Source organism: Lissotriton helveticus, chromosome 3_1 (genome assembly GCF_964261635.1).
Source record: "Lissotriton helveticus chromosome 3_1, aLisHel1.1, whole genome shotgun sequence".
Classification (NCBI taxonomy): domain Eukaryota; kingdom Metazoa; phylum Chordata; class Amphibia; order Caudata; family Salamandridae; genus Lissotriton; species Lissotriton helveticus.
Genome location: NC_136061.1, coordinates 2,086,230,363 through 2,086,249,139, shown reverse-complemented (window position 1 = coordinate 2,086,249,139; position 18,777 = coordinate 2,086,230,363). Strand labels below are relative to the sequence as shown.

General features: G+C 42.9%; 1 protein-coding gene across 2 annotated transcripts in view; it reads left to right on the top strand.

Annotated features, from left to right (window-relative positions):
- LOC144824121 (aminopeptidase Ey-like) overlaps positions 1–18,777 on the top strand; it is a 282,546-nt gene that overhangs the window by 241,746 nt on the left and 22,023 nt on the right. For both annotated transcript variants that reach the window (XM_078683234.1, XM_078683233.1), the window contains exons 16-18: positions 4,537–4,647; positions 17,014–17,181; positions 18,622–18,762. In XM_078683234.1, the coding sequence (XP_078539360.1) occupies positions 4,537–4,647; positions 17,014–17,181; positions 18,622–18,762 (420 nt within the window). The remainder of the gene's footprint in view (positions 1–4,536; positions 4,648–17,013; positions 17,182–18,621; positions 18,763–18,777) is intronic.

The following is an 18,777-nucleotide window of genomic DNA, read 5'->3' as shown; positions in this document are numbered from 1 at the left end:
GAATACTAAAGTTTATTTTCTGATTTTTTTCCCTGGAGTAGTTATGCTTATAAGGTGTTAAAAGCAAACTCCCCATTCCATCCTATGGGAACAAATAGCCTTGTAATACTGAAAAACAAAATTGGCTGTATTTCACTATCAGGACATGCCACACACACCAGGGCATGTCCTACCTTTCACAAACACTGCACCCAGCCCACAGGGGTGCCTTTGGCCTACCTTAGGGGTGACAAACATGGACGAAAAGGGACGTTTGGGCCCTTGCAAGTGCGTGCACTTACCAAGTCGACATGACAGTACTAGACTGCGCACACATACTGCAGTGGCAGATCTGATTTATATTTATAGTCTGCTTATAGGTGGCACAATCAGTTCTGCAGGCCCACAAGCAGCATTTAATTTACAGGCCCTGGGCACACACAGTGCACTGTACTAGGGACTGACTAGTAAATAAAATAAGCCAATCATGGAACACCAATCCATAACAACAATTTACAAAGGGAGCACTTGCACTTTGGCACTGAACAGCAGTGACAAAGTGCCCAAAGCATCTAGACCAGCAAAATGAAGTCCAACACACAGCAAAAACACACAAGGCAAAGGCAGAAATGCTGGGGAACCCACAACAATGATGCCAGGTCTAACAGTATTTAAAAGTAGGACATGTAAAAGTTTAGTGTTAAACATGCCCTAAACATTATAGGTGCTAAAAACCATTTTAACTTCAGCAGGGTTAGCTGTTCCATAGGAAAGCTTTAGAAGGTAATAGTAACATTAAATAATGTTATCTCCACATAGGAAATATTAACATCCTTAATTCTTGGACTTTTAAAAATATTTATGACAACCCCAATTCATTATAATTCATAAATATATAGTTACCGTGACAATATAGTGGTAAGCAATGTAGTAGGTGCAACATTTTTGCAGGTCAATACTGCTAACCCTGATTAGGTGTGGGATTTAGGGTAGCTTACAAAAAGTGTAAGAAACACATTTAAGTGGTAAAGAGAATGCACTTATATTACAGTTGCAGAATTTGTCAATGGGGCTGAAACTTGGATTTTTATTTATTTGCACATCTGCCAACACATGTAGAAAAAAGTGTTGGATCAAGATACTAGTGCATATTGTGTAACAAGAACAGTCAAGGAGAACTAGGGGTAGTCATTGTTTATTTACATATTATGAACGTCACTTTTTCACAAGCACTGATTGCATTTAAGGCATTCCAGCTAAATGCCAATTATAATAACATACAAATGCCAGGAGTCACAACACTCTTTATGTTTAAAATATGTTGCTTTTAATTACTGCAAAAATTCAGAATGTGAAATTATGGATTTGTAATTGCATGCTGGTTCATTGCATCATTTTTCTATGATGTAAACACATTACTCAAGTGACCTAAAAAGTGGATTGTCCTCTTTTGTAGCTGATGGGATTGATCAAACATATAACAACAGTTGCCTATCGCTAGTTGAAGACCTATAGAAAATCTTTTATTGAGCCAGGAATTTTCCCATGCCAAAAAAATGTTAAAAACAAATGTTTTGCTTCAACTATTGAGATTTCATAATAATAGCATATTTCACTCAGCATTATTGGTGAGAAACTCCCAGATATAGTTTTAAAATGGTTTCATGAAAGCACTATCAGTTGTCGAGGGACTGTATATGAAGGCAGGGTCGTATGATTTAAGTACTCTTATCACCTGCACAGTTGAATAAATGAACTCTGGGAACAAGAATCTCTTCAGCCTATCTGGTGTGGTCTGTTGATGAAAAGGATTGTTTATCTTAGTGGTGCTGCAGTCCAGTGATAAAAATGGAAGGTGGATATATCAAGTTTCTGAGAGACAAGGTTGTACAAGGCCAGATAAAAAAGATATAAATTCTTAAAGGGGATTCTTCACTTCAGGGTTACGCACATTGCAGATCATAATTGACAAATAAATTAAAATACTAATCTATGATTTGATGGACCATACTCAGTCAGTCAAGTTGATGGAGGACATTACATCCTCCACCCTGATGGACTACCATCCACTATCCCTGCTGGCCCAGCGTTGATTTCAGTACCTTGACAAGGACAACAATAATTGGGAGGTGGGGTAATTATTTGGTTTTTTTTTGTCGATAACCGCCATGTTTTACCTGGTGCTGACACACAGAAAAAAGGACATCAAACAATCCACCTTAAATTGGGCAGTCGGTGTAATGTCTACCTCTGATGGCCTCTACTCTGTCAGCATGACACAACAAGAGAGAGGCCCCACATACCAAGGGGACAAGGATCTGCTTAGTATTGAAATTACATAAATTCCCCTTAGAGTATAAACACAAAAACCACACAAATCACTCAAACTTCACTATACATGCACCGCAAATTAAAAAAACACATTCAAGTGCCACTGAAGATTACAACAATATATTGAGCTTTAATACTTTTATAAACATTTCTTTCACATTAATCTTCTCTATTAGATATCACAATCATATAAAAACACATATAATTTATTTTAAACAAGCCTAATTGGCATTTATATGATAGTACAATCCAAGATGTCGGTCATAATCAAATATAGCAACCATTATCAAGTTCACAGCCTACATATTATCAACTCAGACATCAGTACCCACTAAGGGGGATAAAAGCTAGGAAGTTCAAGTCTGTCCCATCTTGGGGGCTTCCCAGCATCATCTTCGGCTCTGTCCCAACAATCACCATCCATGTCCCCAACCTCTTTCCCCCAAGTGTCAAACCCCCTTACCCAACCTCCCATGGCAGTACCCACTCCACCCCCTTTTGTACAGTGTCACAGACCAGCGCAGGTGAACCAAACCAGAGCCATGAACCACATAGAGTGTCAGGCCAGTTCCAAGGGAGTGAGTGAACCCAGCAGGGCAGCACAATATGGGTCCTGGTCAGTCGACTGTTCAACAGCTCTCCCCTGCTTACGTCCTATCCCCACGTCAGCCCTCCACTGCCACTTCAATTCAGCCCTTCAACTCAGGATCTCCCAGGGCCACATCGTAATCTGCTCTTGCAGTGTCTATGGAACCTATGCCCGTCTTTACATCTCTCAGAAGGACAAAATTTTCATAATCTGCCCATCGGACCATCTCTAGTTTCCACTCCTTCACCGTAGGGCCTACCACCAAATTCCAATTTGGTGTAATTTCTCTCTGAAGGCCTTTTTACAATGTCTGGTAGACCGCCACTGTCAAGCTATCGGTGGCGGTCCACCCGACATCTAGGGCTGCAGGCCGCCAGCAGATTATGAAGCCAGCGGTCAGAGCACAGCAGGGGGAGGGAAGGACCAACACATCCGACAGGCTCAAGGAACCCGTCGGGCGGCAGTCAGAGCCTAATCCCTACAATTGGGGAGGTGCCCATGGAGGCACCACCATGGGGATTAGGATGTCAATTTCCAACAGCCTTTTCATGGTGGTCCAACCGCCTGGCACAAGCTGCAATAGAAAAAGGGATGACTCCTTGTCGGATGGTCTGGAGTCCGAAACAATGATGGTCATGCCCTAAGTGAGGATAAGCCCCAAGTCTAAGAACTTGGGCTTAACCTTGTGCTGAGCAGGGCATAGATAGTACCCCAATAGGCAGGCCGCCTGTGCATTAGCTATAGTGCGACCCATAACAGCATTGAGCCAGGCCAGGATCTCACCCGATAAACTGTGAGCATTGAGCAGATCCCAACAATATTCAGGGATTCTGCCCCTAACATAATCAAATGGCATTGGTCTGCAGAAAAATCGTATTAATTCTGCCAGTGGTCAGATACACCCCATTCAGAAAGTAGAAATTAATAATTTTAAACTATGCATTTCTAGACAATTTCGGTGTCATCTCCAAGATTTATCACACATACCTTTTCTTTAAAGGACGTTCTCAGGTCTAAAAATACATATACAGCACGAAATGATAATAAATAGTATAAAAACCAATAATGAATGCAATGTCAGTAGGGAGAATAATTAAGACATACTCATCAGTCGTCATGGACCGGGGGTCTACTCAGTCAGTCCATCGGAGGCATCCTTCGTGGCTCCATGGACAGAAAGCTGACAGTCCTCCCGCCCCAAAACACAACAGGTGTACTGTCATTTTGGCAGACAGGGAACTCTATTGCATTTGCAATGGAGCACCCTGTCTGTCAATCTCTAAATCATACTCTTAATCATCATTAGCAAGGTAAATGCATTTCACTAATAGCCACTGTTGGAGGGAAAACAAATAATTTTTTGTAAGAAAAGAAGAAATAATGGTAAAATGGATTACTGTAATGATCATTAAGTGAGTAATATGGACAAATGTTAGTATCTTAACGTGAAAATGGCAATGTGCATTCATTGCTGGGAAGATGCACTACATGAATCATAAACTACCAAGCCTAAGAGAGCAGTGAGAATGGTCTGCCGTTAAAGTATCTTGGATGGTGACTAATATTTTTGCTTCTGTAACTCTTTTATAGTATTAAGACATTTATCAATGACTTAAGTCTTTACTTTGAACACATAGGTATAACGAAGTGAATGCCATCAGCACAGCCTGCTCTAATGGAATAGAAGAGTGTGAGAGACTTGCTTCTAACCTCTTTACGTCATGGATGACAAATCCAACCAACAACCCGTGAGTATGCCTTCAGTGAATCATAATTTGTATTTGTTTTTGTTATAATGCAAATTATCCCTAAGGTAAGTTTTACGGATAGCATCTTTATTTGCAAAACAAGAAGTGTTTTCTATCAGTTGGAGACCAGTTGAGATCAGATTTTAGAAAAAAAGATGTGGAATGGATGATGTGAGACAACTTGGAGATGTGCCCAAGCGCCAATGGAATAGGTTGAGAGTTACAATGCTCCCTGGCAAACTCTGCCATCCAGAGGCATCCCAGGCCATGGATGCCTCAATTGGCCATTCAGATCATGCCACATGAACCCACTGCAGCAGGGCAAACTCACACAGCACACCTGAGGCAACATATATGACAACAATGCGGCCTTCACGAGCAGAGACCAGCTCGGGCACTGGTAGGTTGTGCTCCCTTGGGCCCTGTGCAATTAAGGTATCCACCCCCTGCGCAGTGTACCAGTGGCTTGCCTGGGGACGGGTGCAGTGGACTATCTACCTAAGGACAATATCTGTGAGCCACACAGTGCCTAGAGAAAAGAGTGACCCCTGTTGGCCCACAACTTGCTGAGGGAACTGAGGAGCGTCCGATCCCGGAAGGGGGAGTGGCTCCCAGCCAAGGGCGTGCCCCTATCACCACTGGCCCTCCTTAAATTAGCAGACATCTCAGTATATGCACAACGTGGGTGCCCCCCTTCTTCCTTTCCCCTTGAAACACTCCTTGCCCCAATCACCTACTCCCCCCTATGCACACAACACTGGGAAGTTGAGAAAAGAACTGAACTCGCCACAAGGGCTAGTGACTTAAAACGCTTATCTACTGTGCTGAACAGTGCTTCATATTTTGAGGCAGAGGATGCCTGGCCTGATTTCACATATACAAGTATCTGCAAGGGCACTTACCTATTAACTTGGCTTGTTGACCCTTCAACATTGATGCCCAGCTACTTCTGCCATGCCTGCTCTGCTGCCTGGGCATTTCCTCCACCTGAAACTCGTTGATTTATCTGCAGTACCTTTCAACACCCTCCTGCCCGTAACTCTCCACGAGACACAATAATGGGCAAACACTAAAAAAAAAGGGTTTGAATAACCCTGGTTCCTAGTAGGTTCCTACCATGGTTCCTACTAGGAACCATGGTACTACAGTGGATGCAATGACTGTGAATACTGAGCCTTCCCTAATGGAACAACAAGGTGCGACCCTGGACACCGTCCTTTAGGCCATCATTGCCTCTTGAAAGGCACTCAAGCTGAAGATCAACACTGTGGTCGCAGACATAGGACTAATAAGGGATGACCACCTACTGCTGGATTAGAGAGTCACGACTATTGAACGGACATTAGAAAGCATCACTCTGGACATGACCCCTGTAACCGAACAGATCTCACACCTGGAGGACAGAGTTAAAATACTGAAGAGTAGGGCAGAAGACACTGAAAATATGGCCAGATGAAACAACCTACGAATTATTGGCCTACCTGAGCACATATAATGTACCAGTTGAGATATTGCTACTTTTTTAGAGAAGTGGCTTCACGATGAAGTGCCCCCCGAGGGTCTGTCTCAGTTCCATGCCCTCGAATATACCCACTGTGTACTGATGTGCACACCTCTGCCTGGAGAAGCTCCAAAACCAGTAGTGGCCAAGCTCTTATATTATCCGGACCAATACAATATCCTGGATCAGAATCAGCTTAGGGGTGACATTCTAGTGGAAAACCAAAGAGTGATGTTTTTTGCAAAATGTGGGCCTCCTTCACAGATGCCAAGAAACGCCTTAGGACTCTGGGCATAAGCTATGTCATGCTATATCCCGCCAAGCTACAAGTGACCAATGGAGACGAGGTGCAGTTTTTCATGCTTGTGCCAAACCCCCCATGCGACAGTTCTCCGCAGTCTGCCACCCTCTGCTGCGTGTGTACCTGCTGCCCTCTGTTTGTGCTTCCTCTGCTCGTTTCTTGCTCTGTTTTGCCTTTTCTGCCCTCTGTATTGCCTTTGCTTCTCATTTTACTGCCCTCTTATTTGCCTTTTTTGCTTGTTTTTCTGCCTTCAGTTTTGCCTATTCAGCTAATTTTTCAGGCCTTTGTTCTGCCTGTTCTGCCCTCTTCTGCTCTGTTTTGCCTTTTCTGACAATTTTTCTGCCCTTTGTTTTGCCCTCTTCTGCTCTGTTTTGCTGTTTCTGCTAGATTTTCTGCCTTCTGTTTTGCATTTTTCTGCTTCTTTCTTCCCACTTCCTTCCATTTCCCTCCTCCATTCACCCAGCGCCCTGCGAGTTTTTCTGCCCACCCTTTTGTCTTTTCTGCTCATTTTTCTGTCCTCTGTTTTGCCCTTTTCTGCTATTTTTTCTGCCCCGTTTGGCCTTTTCAGCCCGTTTTTCTGCCCTCTGTTTTGCCTGCTCTCTTTTGCCTATTCTGCTTGTTTTTCTGCCCTCTGTTTTACCTTTCCTTCTCATTCTTCTGCCCTCTGTTTTGCCTTTTGTGCTAGTTTCTTCCCTCTTCCCACCGATTCCTCAAGACCTAGCTTTTTGATAGAGACCTATCACCCCAGCACCTAAATACCCCCAGGGGTGACAGTCCTGTGCTCTACAGATGATTATTTATTCACAGATCATTACTCCCGCTATGCTCTGAAACTGCATAGATCGGATTGACCAACTTCCCCCAAACAGAAGTGTGCTCCACAGCCACCACTCGCAGAAAAAAGGCAAACAGGCAAACAAGGGCTAGTCCCCTCCCCCTCTTAGGCCCTGAAGTAACACAGAAGAGCAGTGAAAGTGGTGGCGGCCATCAGCGCAACTTGGTCCTGTCCCCCTTCTTTGGTTGGGGGCAATAGCTCTGGGTAATTTGACTTGGATCATTCATTTGTCTCCTCCCACTGCTCTGGGAACTCATTGCCTCTGGTCACCCCAGGCACATTGGACAAAATCATTTAACTGAATCACTCCTGTCATTGTGGGACTATGTCACGGTGGCGTGTGTTTGTGCCAGGATGCCATACCTGCACTGATGTTTGCCAGTAACTGAGCCATGATCGAGATCTGTTATGCTTGTTCCCTGCTGGGTGGTGTGATGTGAGGCCGGGAGGTACTGTGGCTTGTGCACCCCCCACACTGAAGTTGTGCAGGTGATGACTGCACAAGAGTTGAATGTTGGTTTTCAGGTTTTGATGGGGAGTCAGTTTCTTCCTGTCCTGGTGTTAGAGAGTTGAGATGTTTGCTTTTGGTTATAAGGGTTTATGCACTGGAATGCCCCTACCCCCAACAACTGCAAAGAGGCAGCACCCCTGCCCCCATAATGTTAGAATGCCATTATGTAATTATGATGTGGCAACCCCCTTGACTTATACATTTATCATATGGAATGTGAGGGGTCTCAAATAAATGGTTAAATGATACAAAATCCATGTGTATCTGAAGAGGATGGGAGCTCACATTGCTCTCTTACAGGAGACCCACCTCACTACTATTGAAAGAGATGTGTTATGCAAAAGGTGATGAAGACAATTGTGTACCACCTCACACTTGGCCTTTGATAGGGAAATCATGCTGTGGGTCTGCCCAGAGGTGCCATTCTAAAAAACATGTGAAATGATTGACCCTAACAGGAGATATGTGGTGCTTTCAGAACTATTAGCAGGCTATAACCTGACAATAGTGGGGATCTATGCTCTCAACACAGACCAAGGATGGTTTCTTGCGGAACTGTCCAGACTCCTAGCTGCATACATGACACATGATATAATACTGGTGGCGATTATGACTGTATTGCTGACCGACCCTTCAAAGGTCCCACCTGCCGGTAGCGGATCCACCTGTCTATCGACTTGCTTGAATAGACTGGATACAACCATATCCCAGTGTTGTTATCCCTAGATTAGCATTGAGAATGTCCTTGAATACTCAACTGGTGCCTACGAATGGATACACTAGAAGATCAGGAATTTTTGCTCACCATATGCTAGTCTTTACAAATTTATTTTTTAGACAACTAGACCAGTACAGCCTCCCCCTAACTGAATGGGACGTGTTTAAAACATCAATTAGAGGGCACTGCATAGCAGAGATTGTGAGAGTGTGGAGAAGCGTGGCTCAGTGGTTAGAGGCGGCAGACCCAGAAGCTGAGATCGGCCGTGGACCAGGGTTCGATTCCCCGTCTCGGCGGGTCTCGGGCTCAAAATTCCATGGACTCGACAATTCTCGCTCTGGTGCCTACTCGACTCACGGGGTCACACTCTGCGACTCTGGGCAATAGCTTGCTTAATCTCCACTACGGCCCCTCGCAGCGGGATGCCTGGCTTTCACCCTGTGGATACCCTGCCGGGGTATCTCACAGGGGAATACCAGGACGGGTTCCCTAAGCAAGCGCCTTGAGACCTTCGGGTGATTCGTGCGCTATATAAGTCAAATACATTTACATTTACATACCGTGGTTTGAGAAGTCAGGACATGAGAGTGGGCACTAAGTGACTTAGAGGTCGCAAGACCGGGGTACCGGTGCACAGACATAATATCAACTCCAAAATATCGACTGGAAAGAATATCGAGTTTTAAATATCGTTTGGAGAAAATATCGACTAGACAGAATATCGACAGTCAAAATATCGTTTTTAAGGTAAGTGAAGTAATATCGACTGTAAATAATATAGACAGTGAAAATATCCAAGTATATAATCTAGATAGTAAAAAATATAGTTTTTTCAATAATATTTAATTATTTATAGTGTTTTTATGTTATAATATATGTGAAAAGTGTCATTTTTTTTAATAATTATTTTTAATTAATAATTTTTTTTAATTATTGTGTAATTTTATTCTGTAGCGGGTTGTGGGTTTATAGGGGAATAGGGTGGGAAGTAATTTAATTATAATAAATTAAATATGTAAATTTATTAATTGGTAGTAATAATTAATTAATTGGTAATTAAATAATATATGTTAATTATTTACAATTTAATTGGTAATTAATTTAATTTAATTGATTAATTGCTAATTATGTTAAATTAAAGGGGTATTTTTAGGGTTCAGGGTCAGTTTTCAGTTTTTGGGCAAAGGGGTATTTTTAGGGTTCAGGGTCAGTTTTCAGTTTTTGGGTAAAGGGGTATTTTTAGAGTTCAGGGTCAGTTTTCAGTTTTTGGGCAAAGGGGTATTTTTAGGGTTCAGGGTCAGTTTTCAGTTTTTGGGTAAAGGGGTATTTTTAGGGTTCAGGGTCAGTTTTCAGTTTTTGGGCAAAGGGGTATTTTTAGGGTTCAGGGTCAGTTTTCAGTTTTTGGGTAAAGGGGTATTTTTAGGGTTCAGGGTCAGTTTTCAGTTTTTGGGCAAAGGGGTATTTTTAGGGTTCAGGGTCAGTTTTCAGTTTTTGGGCAAAGGGGTATTTTTAGGGTTCAGGGTCAGTTTTCAGTTTTTGGGCAAAGGGGTATTTTTAGGGTTCAGGGTCAGTTTTCAGTTTTTGGGTAAAGGGGTATTTTAAGGGTTCAGGGTCAGTTTTCAGTTTTTGGGTAAAGGGGTATTTTTAGGGTTCAGGGTCAGTTTTCAGTTTTTGGGCAAAGGGGTATTTTTAGGGTTCAGGGTCAGTTTTCAGTTTTTGGGTAAAGGGGTATTTTTAGGGTTCAGGGTCAGTTTTCAGTTTTTGGGTAAAGGGGTATTTTTAGGGTTCAGGGTCAGTTTGGGGTTTTTGGGGTACATATACAATATTGCCTATTATTTAATTAAATTTTGTTACTATATATATATGTTTTAAGAAATATGATGAAAAAAAAATATTTTTTTACTTTCATTAATTATTTAATTATTAAAAGTTATTTTAAGTATTGTTAATTATATTTTAGTAATTAATTTTTTATATTAATGTAATTAAACATTGTTTTTAGTAAAGTCGATATTTTTAACAACGATATTTTTGTAAACGATATTTTGTACTCGATATTTTTGTACTTACCTGTTTGTAGATAGAAACTCGATATTTTGTACTCGATATTTTCTCAACGATATTTTGGGTAGTCGATATTCTTTCAGTCGATATTCTTTCAGTGATCCCGGGGTACCCAGACCTGAACAACCACTATTGGATGCTAGAGAACAAGTAGCAGTTCACACTGAGAAACTTTGATGCTTCAACCACTGTGAATATATGACCCATGCTCTTGCTGAGTGCTAGAAATATCAGGTACCCTGCTGGCCCGGCTGACCTACCCCTCATCGAGAGGTTCCATTATTCTAGAAGTGGACTTAGAAACAGGTGAACCCCTCTACACACAGGGGACCATAAATAGCAGTTCTGAAGAATACTACACAGCACTATAAGCCCCCCATCAGTCATGTCCCCCAACTCATAGACGACTTCTTAGACCATGCTATGCTCCTGAAAATTGCATGAGAGGATGCAGACACACTGGTGGTGGGGATATCACCCTCCAAGAGGTGAGTGCTGAAATTAAGGCTTTGGAAGTGGGAACAAGGGGGACCCTACTCACTGGGAGCCTGGGTATGGAGATTAAGAAAGAAAACAAAAAGTGTAATAAATGAATCTCACAGGGGTCCCAGCTGGGAGCCCATATGAGGGTGGAAATAGCAGACACGTGTGGCGATGGAGCTGGCCCAGGAGCTCTGTGTTGTAAATCCAAATGGTGGTCAGAAATTGCGGGGGACAGCAAGCGCGCGATGGTGCTGTAAGTTCGTGGGAGCAGGGATTCGGGAAGCGATATGTCAGAATAACCACTTCGCCAGTTGTGATGAAGCTTTAGAAGATGCCGCATACGCTGTGACAGGCATAGTAGCGGCGGCGGGCTCCATGCATGCTTTTTCTGAGTAACGTCCTCTCCTGATGGTGCAATGACCCCTGTGAGTTTCTTTTCTTTAACTTTTTGTTCACGGTGCCACTGCATTTTTCAGAAGCAGCACAGGCCCCCTTCAGGTGTCCCTACACTGTTCAGTCCTGAAGAGACCCTATATTCCCAAAGGATCGAAACGCCGTCGACAGTTCAAAGAGGCGGACTAAAAACAACAACAGTTTCTAATTGTTTAAATTGTTGAGGATCAATTGTATATACATTACATGGTTGCCTTCGTTTGTTGAAAAAAATGTAAACCTTCTTTTATATGCCACTGTAATGTTACTAGATTAGCATAGGTACAATGGTACTTTCACTGGGACACTAAACACCTTTATTTAAATGTTTAACTTTTGTACAGTCACTACTGTTTATTTGAACATATACTGTGTGAAGTATTTCTTATTTCTATATACGCAATGAAATACCTGATTTGGGTGTAGGCAGCTTTCTTTCTGACATCCCTACTACCCCTTGTATTGCCATTAAGCGTTATTTTTATCATAAACTTTCACGTAATATCCCACAGGATCCCTTGTTTTCTTTCTTAAGCAATTAAGGCTTTGGCACATAGCAAAGTTCCTGGGACAGATGGCTTACAGCTGAGTTTTATGCAGCTTACATCGAAGACCTAGCGCCAAAACTAGTGGGCGTCTATGATGTGGCTTAGGAAACAGGGTGTCTGCCCGCTTCTGCCAGCAAGGCCTTGTGATCCCATTTTTTAAAGTAGGACACCCCCTCAAGATGTATGGGCATAACGCCTCCTTGTATACTCTTAATATGGACTATAAGCTTTTAAGTAAAATATTAGCTACGCATCTCCTCCCTTGATGCCTGAACTAATCCATGTGGATCAGGCCAGATTCATCCCAGGGTGCAACACAGTGCACAATATCTGAAGGCTTCTTGCAATCCTTGATGTGGAGGTAATAGATAAACACAAGGCTGTGACAGTAGCAATAGACATTAAAAAAGCCTTTGAAAGCCTTCACAGGGACTTCCTCTACCAAGGACTGGTCTGGTGAAAATGGCCTTTCAGGGATGTTTGTGAGGAATGGTGGATCCTCCTAAAACTGAAAACCCTGTACACCTGCCCATGTATTAAATTCCGTCATTTATTAATGGGTGATGTAGGGGTGTTTAAAAGTAAGTATTGGACACTTGAGACACCATGTGACATGTTTCCTATCTAGGTCAACATGTTTCAGCCCAACAATGGCCCAAAGATGGGGCCAGGGCTTTTTTCAGGGCTAGGATTCTGTATGTCCCTTTATAGGTTCCCTGTTACGGGTGTCAACACCTACTCAATATGCACGCAGCTATAATATACCAGTTCAAAATTGCTGGATAAAGTCAATGATAGGGTCCCTAATTTTGGGACAAATACACTTCATGGAGGATTGGGACGAGGGGAGCCTTGTAGTCACACATTCATTAAAGGTATATCCTTCCTGCTAGCACCTATTTGTGCGTCAATCAATGCGGGTCTTTTAGCAATTAGGATCCCCCATTCCTCATGAACATCCCTGAATAGTCCCTCTATTTACAACAATACCCGCCCGCCACTAGAGCATTCTCTGGTAAGCGCGGGATGGCCAATGATGAAGCATGACACCAAGGGGGTTGTGTGGCCAACCGGTTCTTTTTTTGGGAAATCCACCGCCGGGGGTCCTCACTCAAGCTAATGGGACATGAATCATTCTGAAAGTGAATGAATGATAGATGTCTGGTTTTCATTATTGAGAGCCTTTTCTGGGTGCGTTTGCTTTATTGTGGTTATGTTTACATAAGGGAGAGTGCAAACGGTTACCCACATCATTTTCACTCTCATTCCCCCAGCCCTCCAAATGAAAAGGGTTTTGTGTATGTTGTCATTGGTAGAAAATGCAGGATGGCATCTAAGAACACCAGTTTGCTGCAGTTCATTGCCACTTATTGTTCACAAAAAAACTGCAGCAAAAATGTGGAAGATGCAACATCTGTCTTGACAGACATTAAAGGCTATTAAACACCAGCATTGACAATGCCAATTGGTCTTGCTTCTATGTAAAGGTAAGCGAGACAGGTTGGCATTGCAAAATCCTTGTTTTTCCCTAAGAAGCAGGTTTTTTCAGCACTGTGAATGGAAAGAGTAGCTAGAGGAATTTTATTTTGAAAACTTTGTAGAGCAGGGGAGGAGTGTATATCTTACAGCAACAGGAAAAACCTGCAAGAAAAATGGTTCATGCTAGCCTAATGTGCAGTTGTTTCAGACAAATGGGAAACATTGGTCATGGCCTTGATGGAGCAAGATACGTCTACTGCCTTAATAAATAGAATGTTTACTTTGACCATAGTAATGTCAGCATCACTCTCCCGCATCCATGGGTGGCCTTACTTCATGGGATTACACTTCAAGAAAGTACAAATCTTTGCCAGATACCTTCTTGGTAGTGATCCAACTGCAAAACATGTCCTCTTTATTTTAGCATAACTTTGGTGTTCCCTCAAAACCCTATAGACATTTTGGTTTTCAGAAACAAAATCCCGTTCTGGGGTTTCGTTTCTGGAAAACAAAATTAAATGCCAATCGGGCACTTTGCCTTGGAAAAAGTGCATAAGCTACCATAAATTAATTTTGAGCTGAGAAATTCCCTGCATGCAGACACAGATCTTTCAATAAAGCACAAACTCCTCTGATTAGGGCACAGAGGCAAGGACCTCCACTGACCAGACAGGCATAAGAGCCAGCTGCCGAAGAATAAATGATCAGTTAGGTATTCTCAGATAGCTTGTTTGCAAAACTACAAGTAACCGCAGCACAACCATTCATGCTTACCATCAGTACTGTACCATGGTTGAACAGCTCAACAAAGTAATCCGTGTATTGATCATAGATAATGCTGCTACGATCAGCCAATTTCTTGCTTCTACCAGGCACAGGCACCATGAAGCTATGTTGAGTTCCTGCTATGGCGAAGTTGGCTGTGGCCAAGTTTTGGCCTTGACGTGCCATAAAGAGTCTGCGGGCCCAAGCTAATGACAGGCCCTGGCCATTGTTGTGATCGTTCTGAAGGTCTTTGCAAAAGTTGGATTTTGTGGAACAAGTTGGTAATTGGTCCATAGTAAGGCCTTTGCAACCTGCATGCACTTAGGCTTCTTACGGTTATGCTTTGATTGTTTTGCCGTAGTCTTCTGTGTATAATAGATCACTTTCTTTGTTTCCAAATCTGTCACCATTTAACTTAGAACTGAGGCTCAGGCTACTGATTGGGTCTACAAATCAGGGGGCATATTATCAAGGAGGGCGATAAGAGATTATCGCCGCTTTAGCGGCCGTTTTCGGCCGCTAAGCGGCGATAATTCTATCGCCCTATTAGCAAGCTGTCGCTAACAGCAGTTAGCGACAGCTAATAGGCGATAGCGAGCGGTTTGGGGCCCGCTTTGCATGTCAGCGATATTTATCGCTAATGACATGCAAAGTGGGCGTACCTAACCTGTTAGCGACTGAAAGCAGTCGCTAACATCGCTATCGCCTATTATCAACGCAGGCGTAGCGATGGAAATATAAATCCTGCTCAGACCAGTTCTTAGTCTGTATATCCAATGGGAGGTGGATATTCAGGCTAAGTCCCTGTTAGCGATAATGCATGAATTTCGCTGGATTTACAGCGATATTCACGCATTTCGCCACTCTAGCCGGAAATGTTATCGCTTCAGAGATAAACGTTGCTAATAGCACGTTATGTCTGCGATAAAATCCGGAGATGCTCGGCGATTGAAAAAAAATATGCTAAGCCTATTTAGCGATAAATATCGCTAGTTGTTGATAATATGCTCCCAGGTGCCCTTTCCACCCTTCCACCTGATGTAGTCCAGACGTTTCAGAGAAGGAACACAACAGTAAATGTAGGAGCTTTTAAGTTCAACAAAGTTAACGATTTTGTGCTGACAGCTCGGTTTGGTACTGTCTAAGCCAGGAAGGGCCTATGGCTAGTACCTCATGCTCACCTACACTCTGCCTAATCTTCTCAGATTATCTGGGAACTGTTATCGGTACTTCACTTTAGCTTTCCATGCATTTCCCCAAAGATTCATAATATTAGGTCATCTTTGATGTAAAAAGCGAAGGCCGTGAGTCACCCATTGCTAGCAATTCATGCCTGAGCACATTGTGCCTCTAGTGAGCAATGAGTGTGAAACACTCATCTACCTCCTCTTATCTGCTCTCATTGATCATTAAACCACTGATCATCATGCTTAACAACTTCACATGCTCATAAATCCTCCACAGCAGTTACTCACATACCGACACTGAGCATTTGTACAACTCCTGACCCTGGCCAGCCACCCCTCAACTGAATCTTGTTTGATATTTCATATTCGGAAACATGTCTGGCCCCATGCATGTCACACACGAATAACCGTCTGCCAAGCCTCCAATCCTGCACTTAGAGGTTTTTCACCCCTCATCCATTGTCATGCTAGGACTGCCTGCCCAGTGCCTCACTATATCAATTGAATCACATCCATCTGCTCTGCTTTGCTGATGCATTCTCTTTTCAGCACAAATTAAGCGCATCTCCTGTAGTCACTCAAACAAAATACTCTAGTGTCCATGTACTCCACTAAAACCAGTGGCATTCTCACCCATGTGTGCCCCTGTGCTCCTAGCACAAGATAACAATGTTTCGGGCCACACTAATGTCAATCAAAGCAAGGTCGAAATGGCAAATGCCGTGCACAAGGGTAGCTTGCCAAACACTCACCACCAGCATGTTCTGACTAGAGCCACAATAATTCCTCACCTTCAGTGTGTGCAAAAATGGGGACACACTCTGTGCCTGCAATAGCAAAGCTAGTCTGTGGCCTGGAGCCGCCCATTGTTGGGCTCAGTTCAGCATTGGTTCTCACATGATCCTAGGCAATCTCACAACCCTTGATTCGTCCCCTTTAGTTATCTTGTGTAGAGAAGGGCTCTAAGGGAGAAAACAAGTATTTGCAATCCCACGTTTCCTCTGTTTTTTTTAAGGAAATTGAACAATAGGCTACTATTCCGGCACTTCTGTGTTCAAGATGGAAAGCTGTGCCCTGACAGAGACAGATACAACTGAAACTGGAAGGACCAGGGATACCCTTTATAGCTTAAAAGGGGCTATGATCAAATAAAATACAATACCAATCTCTTATCAAAATCTGCTTAGGGCAGAAGGTTTTGGGTTTAGGGATTAAGAGAGTTTGCAGGCTCCAGAGGAACGACTCATCTTCATAGTCACAAGTGGCAAGGCAGACTTGGACTCAGAGTAATAAAGATTACCAGTAAGTAAGTGCCCATTAATGTATCTGGCTCGCTATCATTTAGAAGTAGTAAACAGTGTTTATACTGAGTATATCTGACGATTGGGTGCCACAGGGTCTAATGTGAAACCTGGGGAGGCTTAAGAGAGGGCTGTGGATCAGGAGGAGTCCTAAGGCATCGTGAGGCGGAGGCAAATAAAGAGCAAAACAAAAGCCTACAGATTTTACTCATGCTCACTACTATTCTCTTTATTCTCTCAGAATCACACCAAATCTGAGGTCCACCATCTACTGCAATGCCATATCAGCAGGTGGGGTAGCAGAGTGGGACTTTGCATGGCAAAGGTTTACAGAAGCAAGCGTGGCAACGGAGGCTGATAAACTGAGGTCAGCAATGGCCTGCAGTCGCAATACAACAATCTTAAGCAGGTGAGTGAGAACAACTCTTAATAAAACAGATTGAGGGATGGACTGGTCGAAGAGTGCGCTCTCTTTATAAACCACAAAATTTAAGAAAATACTACCGACTGCCTAGTCCTGCAAAGGTACAAATGATTGGCGGAGGCAATTTCTACCTGCCTGAGTGTGTTCATTTAAAAGGGTGAAACGCTCACCCACCAATTAAGGGGAATATTATCAAGGACGGCGTTACAATTATCACCGGATTAGCGGCAGAAAACTGCCGCTAAAGCGGTGATAATGGGCTTGATAATATGCTCTGGAGAATTCCAATAGAAGCACAGGTTCACACCAGAACATGTACTTCTATTGGAATTCTCAAGGGCATATTATCAAGCCCATTATCCCCACTTTAGTGGCAGTTTTCTGCTGCTAAACCGGCGATAATTTTTAACGCCGTCCTTGATAATACGCCCCCAAGGTGGCCTGCTTCATAATCGGGTTAAATCAACACACTGAGGCAGCTATAAATTGTCTTCTCCAATCATTATAGAACCTTTTTAGGACTAGGTTCTGTCTCCATAGTTTATTTTGATTTTGGAGTGAAAACAACTGTGGTGTCAAACAAATAAATCCAGAGCAATGTTAAAGGAGGAAGTATCAAATTATTGGAGAGGTGATATTTCTTCTTTCTTTAATAAAATGGAACTGTAAAGGAAAGGCCACGCTAAGGTGGTGGGACCTATGGGAGAAAGGACTTGGGTTTAAAGCCATGGATGACTTTTAAATATAGTCCAATGGAATATGTTCTCTTTCTGTTACCCTACCAGTTGAAACTCCTGCACACCCCATTTTAATCTAAGCTTTAGTCACTAATCTCGGTATTTCACAGGTGTTTTCAATGACACGGTTGATGGCCCTGGGGAGCGTCATCAATGGGGAGAAACATTTATTGCTTTACAAAGGGGACATTTAACATCTGGAACATCTCCCTAAGCCATTGTTAATTATTTTAGAACATTTGTTATCAGAGGCTAGCCCAAAAAGCTCTTGCTGAATCCTAAAAACGTCCACGAGCACAGAGGCACCAACCCAGAAAAATCTACCCAGTTCCTTGCCTAGCAGCCTACACCGATCAACACCTTTTCAAACCAAAGGCGAGGCTGCAATGAGGTGCCCAGGCCTGCGGGGGGAGCTAGTTCTCCCCATAGCTATATTCCATTCAGGAGAGTGGGAGAACATTATAAAGAGCGTTGAGCAATATTTCTCATGCTTACCTAATTTCAGAGAACAAGGGGGTGACCTTTTTGTTAAAGACGTGACAAGGGTACAATTTAACAACACTTTCTCACACTTGGGGGAAACTATCAGATAGTAATTTAATAAAGTAATAATTGAACATTCAGTCCTGTGATTAACAATGTTCTCTTCCATCTTTCAAACTCCCTCTATTTCGCTTTCTTTCCATAGGTATCTTGAGTATACACTGGATCCAACGAAAATCCGGAAGCAAGACGCCACCTCCACCATCAATGCAATTGGAAGCAATGTTGTAGGTCAGGACCTGGCCTGGACTTTCATCAGAGAAAACTGGGGAAAAATCTTCACTGAGTAAGTTCCTCTTCG